Consider the following 14708-nt stretch of genomic DNA (forward strand, 5'->3'; position numbering starts at 1 on the left):
TTCTGACATTATGAGTTATTTCCAAACATTGTGAGATCACTGGAATATGTCTCAGTATTGTGCTGTGTGTAAAATGATAGAATCATACAGAATGTCTCTTTATACATTGATATGAGGAATAACATGATCTCAGTTGTTTTTTCTCAGAGTGGATGAACTATAGAATGATTTTTAGAGCTCTAGAGAAGTTTATCAAATGTTCTACCTTTAATCATATTGTGATCTCATCAGATTTATCATTGTAATGTAATGTAATGTAATGTAATGTAATGTAGTTTATTTATACAGCCCTTTATAACAGTCCTTGCGGTGTACCAAAGTGCTTTACAGTAGGTATCATTGGGTTGTATGAGAGTTCTAACTGCTTACTAGTGACATGATAAACATAACTTCAAGTTCTTCTTTCAATCAGAAACTTAATTCAAAGTGGGTCAAATGTTGAGTTTCTTTAACTTAGAATGAATTGACATAAGTTTTAAAAAACTCGAGGATATAACAAAACTGAGTCATTCTAACCTGGAGCAACATGAGTATATTAGAGCTCAATAAAAACCCCAGCTGTGAACTGATAAGTCACCTGAGGTCAGGTTAATGGTTTTTAAATGCGTCATAAAACAAATGAAGGTTGTTGTTGTTGAATGAGGAATGCTGAACTTGTGACATCACAACTAGGTTGGAATTGAAACTTTCTTGTGTGGAAAAACCACATCAGACTGATTATTGATCCAAGCATATGTTCATGTTATAATATATGTGTGGAGAAGAGCTGTATTCAAGATGAGGTTTTAAAAAGCCTTTTTTAAACCTTTTAGATCACACCCGGTCATATTGTGCATCAACATAACTATATATATATTAAAAACACCTAAATAACTTTTCTTTGTATTTTTATTAAAATCCAATCATGTTTTCTTCTTGTAGAACAAAATATGATGATGCTTATGTAGGCTATCAGCCAATTCAAATAATATAATAATTATATATATAATAATCTAAATAACAATTTCAATGATATTGTGACATCCACCCTTTTTTAGCAGCACAGAGCTGATTCATTATGACACGCCTACTTTAATGTTCAGATTAAAATCATCCCAACCAGTGATGCACTGTCTCATATTAATATCAGACATCGGCCATGATATAGACTAAAAGATAGATCAGGTATCAGATAATGTGGCTGATCTATTCACTTCAATTCTATATTTGGTTTAGGTGTGCAAAAATAAACCTTTAAAACAGAAGTTTGATTACTGTTTATTTGGAATGCTGTTCTAAACTGATGCTAGTGCACAATTCATTATTATTTTAATAAATAACTATTCAGTACATTTATATCTAAGCCATTTTTTACAGTGTACACACATATGACTTCTTCATGAATAAACGGCTCTGACAGACACTGTAACAACATAATAGTTTATTGAGTGGATATTCAATATTTGTGACAGTGAATACATAAGTAGAATACAATGTAACATTTTTATTTTATTATAAGAGAACATTTAAGAAAATATTGTTGTAGGTTTAACAAGATTGAGAAGCATCTGGATTATAACAAGCCTCCCTGTCTCATTAACAAAGATGGTCGAGTACAAAACACAATTAGTTTCAAAGTCCATCTTCAAGGCTGTTAATGACTAACAGAGACAGACACTAAGGCAAAGTGTGAGAAAATATAATCTCTCATACACAAACACACACATTCATTCAAGTTTATCTCTCTCTCTCTCTCACACACACACACACTTATACGCACCATGCAAGTATGACATGAAATAAAAAATACGGCAATGAGAAGTGAGTCCGTATCTATGAGAGCTACTGTAGCTACATGTGTTTCTGACAGTTGATTAGTGTTTGGCTTTTTTGCTGTAACTTTTACCAACTGTGAGGTCAAAGGTCAAGGATTGGACCATAACAACAACAGCAGAGGCGGTTATTTGTCCTTTTCACAACGTGTGATGGAGATCCTTGAAGTGTCACTTGAAGCAGCTAACATCACTTCTCTTTATGGATTCACAGAAAAAAATGATTTGGTATTAAAAGGTAAAGAAGAAGAGGAAAAAACAAGGGCCATGATTTCACATCGCCACGGCAACGAAAAGGCTACAATGTAGATTCACACTTAAAAAAAAAAAAAAAAAAAAAAAAGATGGAAAAAGTAGAAGTTGGGCAGGCTTCTACTCCCCCCGCCCCCTCCTCCTCTTACATCACTTCCTGGACTCTCTATGCTGTGCTCCCAGCAGACACTTCTGTGCCCTGGCCTTCAAACGGGCTGTTGGTGTTGGTCTCCATGGCTTGGTACACCAGGAAGAGGAACGCAGCCACAATGGCCAGCAGGAACAGCTTTATCCACAGAGACATGCCGCGGCGTGCTGCTTTGCTCTGACCAGCGGGGGGCGCTGCGGACAGGAGCCTGGAGGAGGTGGAATAAGAGGAGACGGAGGACGAGGTAGTGGAGGAGGAGGAGGAAGGGGGGGCAGAGGAGAGGGGAAGGCTGCTGACTCTGTTGACGGTGCGGTTCTCGGTGTAGGTGCAGGAGTTGCTGCTGGTCCTGGTGGTTTTGGGAGAGAAGTAGGAGTTCTCGTCATTCCAGAGGTCGCTGGATTTCAGCGGGCGGCCGGCGGCACCTCGGATTGGTCGTCGACAAGTTGCGCTACGAGCAAAAGAGAGAGAGAGAGAGAGAGAGAGAGAGAGAGAGAGAGAGAGAGAGAGAGAGAGAGAGAGAGAGAGAGAGAGAGAGAGAGAGAGAGAGAGAGAGAGAGAGAGAGAGAGAGAGAGAGAGAGAGAGGGAGAGAGAGAGAGAGAGAGGTTCATTATTATCTAATATTTCTTATTTTATGATTCTTTTGTTATAGATTAATGGTGGTAGATGGAGGGGAGAAAGAGTGTTGAGAAAAGAAAGAGAGAGAGGGGTAGTCTCAGTATGCGTCTGGACCTCAGCAGGGTTTGGTCTGGATGTGATCCAGACTGTTTCATAATCACAGAAGACTGAGAGGATGTCAGACTCAGCAAACATCCAGTCAGCTTATTCTCTTTGTTATTCCACAGCATCCACATGTTACAGAGCAGAGCTGTGGAACCTAACAGCAGCATGATCAGCACTGATATGACATGTTATGAATTAAAGTGTGTGAGGAGATGAATATACAGTATGATGAGTCTTTTTGTCCAGCTGCAGGACTGACTGTGGCCCTAAACGTTTGGTGCCCCATCATTATTTTACTTTAAATCACTTCCTCACAATAATTCTTATCAATTACCTCAACACTCATTTTATATTTATATCATGTTCATTTATAGAGTTCGTTTTATTGTAATAATAATGTTTATTATCATTATTGATAATATTATAAAGTTATTATTATTTAGGGATGGGCAATATATCAATATTATATTGTTATTGTGATATGAGGCTAGATATGGTCTTAGAATTTGGATTTTAATTTCTAATGACCCCCCCAGTGATAATAGAGACACCTTGAACCTGTGAAGTATTATTGTTAAAGAGACGGTACAACTACAAGCATCAATCACTCATTTTACATTTCATAACACAAAGTTTTAATACTTGTATAACTTGAGTTCTTTTAGTGACATACAGTGATGAAAGGATCATACTTCTGTTGAACACACTGCTGTGGTTCAAATGAATGATACCAAGCCAACTGTTATCACTGCTAATGAAATACTTACTAATGTTTGTTTTCCATGTGAAGAGTATAATCACATTTCATTCACTACACTGAACATGAGTTTAATAACTGAGATGTGATTTTACATTTATTTACCATATCAGACATACTTCCTGTCCTAATGACAGTGTTGCTGTCAACATCAAATAAAGTCTGACTTTAGAAAGCTGCAGCTGATGATGATGATGATGATGATGATGATGATGATGTGAGCTCTATGTAGTACATGTAGTGATGTGTTACAAACTGCAGGTGTGGAGCTGTTGGTTGCATTATGGGATTACTGGTCTGACTGTAACTGTAACCCAGGTCACCTGACAGTCACATGATGTGCCAACCCCACTCTATATTTACAGGTGTACATTTAAGTGTAAAAAAAAAAGACAATACAAACCATAATAGTAGTTTTTATAAAATAAGAGGAAACATATGTGATAAACAAACAGCTGAAGCTGGTCACATAGACTCTTTATAGACTTTTTTTCCCTGCTGTTACAGATTTAGTCATTTGGTCCAACACCTGCTCTCTACTACACAACCTTTTCATTATTGGCCTGACTCAAATAAATCTAGTTAAATACCAGCACATATTAACTGGTAACGACGTCACAAATGTGAAGATTTAATCTGCTCTTATAAATAATCACACATTTAATAATGTTTTTTTTTAAATTATATTTTACTTTCTTTACTATGTTATAGACTACTTATAGTCTAGCTTTTTGTTTTCTTTCTCTTTTTCTGTACTTTGTTTTATTTTATTATAATTGGGTTTATTTATTTTTTATTTATTTAAATTCTATGTTTTTAATGTTTCCAATTTTTACTGTTAAATCATATCTGTATATTTGTTTTAATGTAAAGCACATAGAGTTGCCCGTGTGTATGGATGTGCTATGTACAAGCCTTGCCTTATAACAAAAAGAAGGGTATTTATTGTAACCTGGTAATGGAAATAATGATTAGTTAGAAGACTTCTATCTGCATTATTTGGTGTTATTTCTTCTGTAAAGCACTTTGTAACATTGTTAAAAAACTTCTATATAAATGAAATTTATTAATATTATTATTATTATTACTTACTTGATGCCTGTTGGACTGCTGATGTCGTTGGTGAACAGCTCTTTCAGAACATCGCTCTCCTCCACCTTTGGGGGTTGGTCACTGGCTGCGATCTTCTCCACCTACACACACACACACACACACACACACACACACACACACACACACACACACACACCTGTGTTAATGAACTTCACTGACTGATGGAGGAAACATGTGACCAGCTTCAGCCAGCTCAACCCTAAAAAGGATTCCAGTATGAAAGCAAAGTATCCACCATGACCCCTCTAGAACCACCTGCAGGTGCATGTTTGAACCAGCAGAGGGCCCCCTCCCTGCTTGAAACTGGACACCTTTCACCACGTGACCATTTCAAAACAACCGCCATGTTTACTATTGAACCAACTTGTGAGGGTGACACAGCGCAGTGTGCACCCTGCTGAGTCTACCTGTCTCACCATCATCTGTTTGGACACAGTGGACGTGCTGCTGTTGGTCTTCACAGCGCTGCGTGTGGACAGGAAGCTGGAGATTTTCTGCTGCTTCCTTTTATTTGGCAGGATGTCTGCAGGGACGCTGTCCTCCTGCTCCCAAACAATGTGTGTGATTGTTAAGTTTTAAACTGACCGACGCATCAGCTGTCACGCTAACGTCCCCTCAGCAGCTGCATACACACACACACACACACACACACACACACACACACAACTGACACATTCATCATTAAACAGCCATAGGCCCAACTATAGAATGTGAGTGTTTACTTATGTGTCACCTCCCTGACTGAACACAATGAAGCATTCAGCCTACAAAGCGTGTGTGGAGGATGAAATGAAAGAGGAAAGAGGAAGGAGGTGTTGAGCTGTACCCCTGCTGCTGAGCCACCGCCAGCCTCACATCCAATCTGCTCAGTCACACACCATTGGGACTCCTGCTTCTTAATGGGTGAGATGTTACACATAGGACTAAAAGTCACTGGGTGAACTTTGGAAGCCGGTTGTGGACTGTGTTCTTCAGGCAGGCTCTTTGACTTGTAGAAAGCAGACTGCGTTATTAGAAGAATATGAGATCAGAAATACAAAATATTACAATAAATATTCAGGGTGTAAATGTGTTGACAGGTTAAAGCCCAGTGTCAAACTCTACACACCCTGACTGCTGGTGTCAAAGCTGTGACGCTTTGTCCTACTGCTGGCTCAGGATCCTGAGATACCAAACGCAAATACACACAATCAAAAGAAATCATAATCCAAATTGAAATTTGACACTCTGTGTACACACACACACACACACACACACACACACACACACACACACACACACACACTTTCCATCTCACATGTGTCTGATGAACAGATTAGATTCAGTTTTTTAATGAATGCAGCAGTCTGTGTTTAGATTCTAGCTGTTCTTGCTTTACATATGTGTGTGCAGCCTGATATAGTTTCTAGTAATGATGCATGAACTAACATAAAAGCAACAACTACAATCAAGACTTTTTTAAGCTTGGGGCTGATTAACATTTGTACAATCTATTCATTTTTCCTGCAAAATGTTGGAAAACAAACCTATTTGTTAGGACTTCATGTATAGGCTAGGCTGACATTTTTAAATATTTTCAAATAAATTCTACAGCTTATCTTAAACAGCCGTCTGAAAGTCTGGGCACCCCTGATGTAGAGCACAGTCATCCAGTTTAAACCAGGCTTAATATGGCCATACCCAGCAGATTGAGCACTTAAGGTTTAAGTTGTTTTATTAAATTGGACTCATGTGTAACTGTAGCATCATGCTGTCTGAATGTGTTGAAAGCTGTGTATTGGGTTTGAGCAGTGTAGACAAGCAAATCACAGCTATTTGGTAGCAAGTAGTTCAACTATTGTGAACATAGAAAATCTGCATGAGTGCACAACTTGTAGCTTCTCAAACAGATGATACGTAGACACAAATCTGACCTCCAGCAAAGCGCTGTTGAGAAGAGCGAGCGGCCTGAGAGAAGAACCCTTGTTAGACTTGGGCAGGTGAAGCCCGGTGTCTTCCTCATGGAGCTACAGGTTTCAAACAGAAGGTGACTGAGCAGAACATTTGTTTTAGGATTCTAATAATGAATAACTACATTTCCAAGTTATCACCACACAGAACATTTAATCTGAATGAACCCTTACAGTCCATGTAAAGTAAGAATAAATATGTGTTCTGAGTTTGACATACCACAGAAAAGTGTGTTGTTAACCACCCTGCCAAATTTGAATGATTAAAAAAATCACCAAATATATGAAATTAGGCTTCAAAGTTGTGTAAAAATCAGTCTCTTTGTCTGCTACCAATCGCTGTGGGAGTGCCCGCCGAGTCTGCTGAAACCCCGCCCCCTACCAAGTGTCACCTGTCAATCAAAGTCACCACCTCTACCAGAAACATGGACGCCACGTCTGAGAGCTTTCTGCTGCTAGCTCGGTGGCTAACTCAGCTAACTGGCTAACAGTAGACTGTAGTAGTAGTAGTGTGTGCTGAATGTATTTATACCTCTACAGCAGCAGGGGCGGGTTTATGATTATCAGACCCGCCCACTAAATCCTGAACACAGAAATGTTGAAACACAGTTTGTGAAGCCTAGCTCCACAATTCAAATCTAAATGGTTGAAATGCTTTTTACACCTTTTTTAGAAATACATTTATGACCTATTTAATGTGTTTAGAAGAAAATGTCTGAATTCACTTTACACAGTCTTTAAGTTCAGTTCACTGTATGGTTTAAGTCTGTCAATGCTTGATAGAAATGTAGCTGGATATGTAGCTGCTGCATCTTCCTAAATAAGAGAGGGGCACCTTGAGGCGGGGGCTCCCAGGAGCTCTGCAGACCTCAGTTGTCTTCTCTGGTTGGTTGAGCCTGTGTGTGCGGCTCACACTACAGGTCACAGTTTGTCCTGCTGGATTCTGAGGCAGCTGTGTCAGCCAGTTACAAACACTACATGTCATTTATACTGAATGATACAGTTAAAAACACCAAACAGCCCATGTGCTAGATCTTTATCATGATAAAAAAAGTGAAAAAAAAGAAAAAGAAAGTGAGTCATTTGTGAGCATCAGCTTTGTCTACAAGACACATATCTGTGCATACAAGCCCACAATGAGGTGCAGTTGGTGATAATAAGATAAAAGGAGGCTGCAGATCCCAGAAGGGAAAGCAGGTATCTCCTCAACAGATCAGTGAGTCTATGCAGGTATGAGAGAGTAAGCACAGAGCTACCTGAGCAGGTCTGGAGGAGGAGGGAGGATCAGCCCGAACTGGACTATCCAGCCTGCGGTGAGACTCCAACTGAACCTGATCGGTCAATACAAACCTGACATCCTCAGGCATTATCTGCTGAGACACACCACCAGCAGAGGGGACAAGTGAGAAAGAGAGAGCACAGCATAAGAAACAGAGGGGGAGGGTTGTATAAAGAAAGTCAAAGAAAAAGGGAAGTGAAAATAAAACGATGGATAAAGTCTAGTTCAGTTTTCAGCTTGGAGGAAACAGTTTGAATAGAATTTTAAATCTTATTCAATAAAGATTATATTTATTTATTTTATATTTGTTTTTAAAGATGTGTCTCAGACTGGGGTTCTTTCATTTATATCTCCTGTACAATGTTGAGGACATTTATTATTAGGTGGCTGGATTGGAATGAAGAACCACTGTCTGAACCAAATGCAGACATGCCCACTAAATAGACAAAGACTAAGTGAGTGGTATGTAGGGTTGCAAAATTCCGGGAATTTTCAAACTTGGAAACTTTCCATGGGAATTAACGGGAATTAACGGGAATTAACGGGAATTAACTGGGAATTTACTAAACTGAAGGTATGTTCTTATTAGGGAACTTAAATATAGTTGTGTAAAATAATATTTTAGCATAATCCTGACTAAAACAACCAGATATCATGCAGTACAGTTGAATATCTATGCTATCTGAGACCACGCCCCCTACATGTACTGTGCATTCCTCCATCACATGCACAGATGTTCTACAATCCTAGACCACACTTTTGAGCCCAGAGCACACAACTTGAAGCCAGACTTTTGAGCCTGTGGTTTTGATGACATTATATGGTAATATATATTTAGGGATATTTTTATGTGTAAGTGCTATATTTAGCCTTATGGTGGAAAAAATAAAACTGCTCAAAACCAAATAAACCACAATTTAAACAGCAAATATCACTTTAACAGACAGGAGTGGAACTTTGATGTTACTAGTTATATAATTTACACCTAAGTAAATAACAATAACTCATAGTTTTAAAAACATCTTGTATATTTTGGATTTTATGAGTTGTATCTCCACCAGGATACATTGGACACTCCCCCCCCCCTCAGGGATGTGTAGATTCACTGACACATTGTTGTATGTTCAGAGTTGTGTGTGAAACCATTAAGAATAATAACATTTAGTTGTTTTTTTAATATTAAATTATAAATAATTGTATAATTTAATATAACTTCAACAGCTCAGTTTGGAATTTGCAATTTTGAATATTTCCAAAATTCCCCAGCTTAACTTCCCATGGAAATTTACCGGAAACTTTCCGGAAATTTACCGGAAACTTTCCACCCCTTTGCAACCCTAGTGGTATGTGATGAAGATTGGACGTAAGAAACACAGAGCTGGGTATATTTTCCAACTGAACACTTCTTATCAGTGATCAAGTCATACAGTCTAAAATTAGAAACATCTGGATTTAAACTACTGGAGACTCCAAATCTGACAGAACAATCAGTATTAACTTTTTATACTCTGTAACAAGCACATTTCAGAATGTACCAAAGCAGTGATGAGATTGTTAAACTATCAGTATACTCCATCAGAAGTGACCAGCAGCTGAAACTCCACACCTCCACACCTGTCTGATGTTGCAATGTGGGGAGCTGTGACTGAATGTCTGGACCTTTTGGGAACCAACAATGTTGTGCTAATTTAGACTGTTTTATCTGAGCAGCTGTACATGCTTCTGCTATGGGAACTATACAATAGCAATCAAGGATAATACAACAATGTTATTATTTTGCACCCAGAGCTAGAAAATATGACTATTTGTATGGACTAGCTCACAGCCAATAATGCATTTGTATAAAAATCACATACCGTAATTTAGATGTGGAAGAGTGGTGGCATTTTATACAATGTAACGCTTCTATTCACATGATTGGTATGAAGTACTCGGTTGGTATCAGTATCACTGTAAGGATGCTTTTTTAAAGTGATAACTCAGCTCTAGTAAGAATACATGATTTAATAGCTATATTCTCTTGCACTTTGGGTAACTTTCCAACAGGTAGAACAGATATGGAGGAATGAAAACAGCATGTGTGATATAGAGCAGAGAAGCTGGATGTGGTCAGAAAGCCCTTTGAAGCCAGGTGTGAAGCAGGAGAGCAAAGAGGAAAAAATACTTTGTGTGGGTTTATCTGCCACTGTGGGCCAGATTTACTGTAACCTCTGCTTCTGTTCTCCAGGTGCAGATGTGTGATACGTTCAGTCCCAAACACACCAAGGCTAGAGTCAATGTCTCCAGTGAGAAGGGGACAAGTACGTCTCTTAGTGAATGTGGCCCTCAATGTTCAGTGGGTGTGGAAGTGAACACCAGTGGCTTTAGTCAGTAATGACAGTATTCACCATTCTGTGGGATAACCTCTTGGATTTGCGCTTTACATTCAGGACCTGGTCTTCATTATGATCTTCCTCATCCATCAACTGGTCTCTCTACACACACACACACACACACACACACACACACACACACACACACACACACACACACACACAAACCAGCAGACAAGAGAAATACCAGAGTTTGACTTACAGCCTATTCATTACCCTTTATGACTGTGTTACCTTCTTTCTCTCTGTTCTGCTTTGTGTCCATATGTACTCACTCATCACCCTACAGAGAGCCTCTGAATGTGCACTGCTCATGTCAAACAACACCTGCAGCACTGACATGGTTTTAATAGTGAAATACAGTTCAGTCTGAGTAGCATCAGAAAAAGCTACAACACAGCAGCAGTACAAATATGATCATATACAACAGAGGACATTATGTGTTAGCAAAATGTAGCATAAACAAACGATGCAAACGCATGAAAAGTGTTCTTCTAAAGTAATAAACTGTGTGTCACATGGACGGCCACATGTTACGTCACCATAACTTGGATCAATGACAACTAGAGCCCGATCGATGTATCAGTAAGCTGTTATAGGTCTATCAGATATATCGGTATGGCCGTATATGTAGTCCGATATGTGCCGAAGTTATATAAGAATATATAAGGAGCATTTCATGTATATTTGATCATTTTTCTTCATTCAAGTTAAATATATATGTACATGTTTTTTGTTATTTAGTTAGTTACAGTTAGTTATAGTTATGTATAATAGTGTAGTTTACTGTTTCAGTGCATTGATGTCATTAAAATAAAGTTGTTGTATGGTAAATATCATGACCTCATTGCATATCTTGGTCACAAGTGTTTGATGTTAACTATATTTAAGGGATCAATGCAAAAAATGTGTTTTTATGTATATAAAAATTAAAAAAAAAGATTTTTTTTAAATATAAAAATCCAGCATTGGTCAGAGCCTAATGAGAACATTGGAATTGTTTAGTGTGAGGGTATGTTTTTCCACCATTCTGTGTTCACATCTCAGATCTTTATTTGAACAATCTCCTCATTACTGAATACTAAACTCAGGACTCTCCTGCATGATGTAACAATCCAGTTCATACTCTGACCATCACTTCTCATTATTTACACTGAAAAATGATATTTAGTCAGTGATTTTGGCATACGGCTAAGAACACTACAACACCCATGAGCCTTTGCTGCCGTTGCTGTGGAAAAGAAGCCATGGGCACAAGTCAGAGCTTAATGAATTCAACATTTGTGTTAATAAAAAAAAAAAAAGTTGCCGAATTTGCTCAATAGTGACCCAGAAACTTAAAGTGAATGGATTCACCTGCTGTGAGTGGCACACATGACCACATTTTAAGCTCAGTGATTGGCTGTTTCTTGCTGACTACATGACATTTTCTTTAACAGTAGTTCATCTTTTGTTGTGATGACTTAACCAGCAGAGTTTCATATTGATCCAAACTGTAGAAGAGCTCAGACCAGGTCACTAACTGTGTATGTGAAACATGAATGGGAACCAGGAGCGATCCAAATAACTGTGTAGATTACATCATGCTGCCACTACCTTTACTGCAAAGTTCATCAAAAGAAATGAGGACAGAAACACACACACACACACACACACACACCTCAAACCAAGTCATCACCCTAACACACACACACACCTCAAACCAAGTCATCACCCTAACACACACACACACACACCTCAAACCAAGTCATCACCCTAACACACACACACACACACCTCAAACCAAGTCATCACCCTAACACACACACACCTCAAACCAAGTCATCACCCTAACACACACACACACACACACACCTCAAACCAAGTCATCACCCTAACACACACACACACACACCTCAAACCAAGTCATCACCCTAACACACACACCTCAAACCAAGTCATCACCCTAACACACACACACACACACACACACACACACACACACACACACACACACACACACACACACTATTGTTGGCAGTCCACTACTTTTCACGTGCCTCTCATTCCTGGAGGCCTCAGCTCAGCAGGTGCACATTCACCATGTGACCACCAGGAGGAGCTGCTCAGTCACATTTTGGATTCCACCCATCACACATGGAAAAAATGCACTCTGCTATTTCCTAAAAGGAGGCTGTACACACTATTTGATAACATTGTGTACTGAATTCATAATGCACAAACAAAAGAAGAGATGGGGGGAATGAGGAACAGACGTCAGGGTTGTGTGGCTGTAGGGAAAAGTCACAGTGTGTGAAGGAGTCTCGGTGTCCGGGCATGGCACGGCAGCAGCTAATCCACATCATGTGCTTCCAGTCTGACATACAGCGAGCAGCACGGAGGCTAAACCTGTGGGCTCGCACTCAACTGGGTGTGACTGCACTCCAATAAAATGGAGAACCACTTCCTTTGCCAGTGTGACAGGAAGCTGTGTAATCAAAGCCAGCTGCAGGGGATCCCATCGTACTTGCTGCAGTGTGTGTAGTATGTGTGTGTGAGCTCACCAGCTTCTCAAAACACTCATTTTATCTTTACAAATTTCTAATGCATCTATAAACGACTGAAAGATAACTAAAGAATTCATACATTCTGCCATCGTCCATGATGTCTTGCTGCTTCTCTGTAATAACACAATGTGCAGCGCAGGAATGTGTTTAATTAAGTGGAAGCCAACAGGCCGCTCCTCGAGTCAGGTAACAGCTCTTTCCTCTAATCATGTGTGTGTGTTTGCAAATAAACTGTGGTATGAAGCTCAGATAGCGATGAGGAAGGAGAGAGAGTGAGATGTTTGATTGTCTTCATTTAAAATATGAAGCTAAACGATGAGCAGAACCACAGTTATGTTCAGCTCTCACCTCCACAGCTGGATTCAACAAGCTGATGCTTTGTTGTCTTTTAGTTCAGGTCAGTTTAGTGTTCAAGCTGACTTATTACAACATGATGTTATATATTTGGGCAATGTCATCCTGAATCATCGGTGCCACAACAACTCAGAGGGTTAGGGTTACATGTTTCCCCTTTGCTGTCACACATATGGGTCATTGAGGTTTTTTGGTGTCCATGTGGTGTAATCAAATTTAAAACTTGCACACATTCTTTTTTTGTGGACCCAGCATCAAATTTCTGCTTTTAATCCATTTTGAGAGAATATATTAGAGGATTATGGTAAAAATGTCTAAGTGGTGTAACCATAAAAACGTTGTACCAAATAATTCAACTTGTTTAAAAACAGTACATTCTCAATAAAACACCATATCAACTAGTTTGGCATGATCTTACATTATAACTTTTATATTAAATAAAGCTAATGGAAAATAATTGTTTACCGTAATCTAAGGGAATCATGTCAGTGTAGGATTGGAGAATGGGCGCTACACTTCTGTAAAAACACAGACTGCCATTATGGTTAGGAGGGAATTCAGACTGAATGGATCCAATTCTGATAGTGAAATGAGTCATTTCATGTGGGTTGTGTGATTTATGTTAATAAGTGATGTAATAAGAGCTCAACGGTGGACTGTAGAGAGAAGATGGTGACATGGATGATGGAGCCAAATCTTGAGACTGTGACCGTTTCTCAGTTTTAGTCTCAGTTTCAGAATCATTACCTCCTAATAGTTACTAAATGATTTTACAATATTACAGTAATTGCTTAAAAGATTTATGGTAACTCACAATCAGCGGATGGACTCGACATGGCTACACACTAAAATCACCACTTACTAAACCTTTGCCTTCACATTACACCTAAGCTATTGTTTTTATTATAGATTCATCTACAGATTTTCTTTGTCTACAAATTTAAAAACATGTTTATAATTTACCAGAATTTTTTTGTCTTTTTGCTTTAAAAAATAAAATAAAAAATTGTTGATTATCAAAATAGTTTCAGATTCATTTTCTTTTGATGGAACAATAAACTAATCCAGTTCAAATCTCCTCAGAACTGAACTGAACTGAGACCCCCCTTTTCAAAGTGATCTGGGTCTAGTCTTTCAGTCTACACCAGAGTTTGATTGACAGCTTTAATAGACTCCTAAAAAGGTATGTGTACAGAAACATGGGTAAGAGTCAGCAAACAGTGATTGTTTTATCAAATATATCATCAAACCATACTGGTCTGATAACACTGATCACAGTGGTTATCGGATTACAGTAGTAGTGAGAAAAACATTAAAAAGTAGTAAACTGGGTTAGGGTTAGGGTTACGCACAGAGCTTCACGCCCTGTCATTTCACCAGGAAATATACAGCTCCGCTACACCCTC

General features: G+C 38.8%; 1 protein-coding gene across 1 annotated transcript in view; it reads right to left on the minus strand.

Moving 5' to 3' along the window:
• Positions 1-1850: 1850 nt before the first annotated feature.
• The window catches only part of tmpoa (thymopoietin a), a 28554-nt gene continuing 15696 nt past the window's right edge, over positions 1851-14708 (minus strand). The window contains exons 5-6 of the mRNA XM_053314109.1: positions 4782-4882; positions 1851-2659 (exon numbers count right to left, since the gene is read on the minus strand). Coding sequence (XP_053170084.1) covers positions 2230-2659; positions 4782-4882 — 531 coding nt within the window. The 3' untranslated portion in view covers positions 1851-2229. The remainder of the gene's footprint in view (positions 2660-4781; positions 4883-14708) is intronic.

Source organism: Scomber japonicus, chromosome 23 (assembly GCF_027409825.1).
Source record: "Scomber japonicus isolate fScoJap1 chromosome 23, fScoJap1.pri, whole genome shotgun sequence".
NCBI lineage: Eukaryota > Metazoa > Chordata > Actinopteri > Scombriformes > Scombridae > Scomber > Scomber japonicus.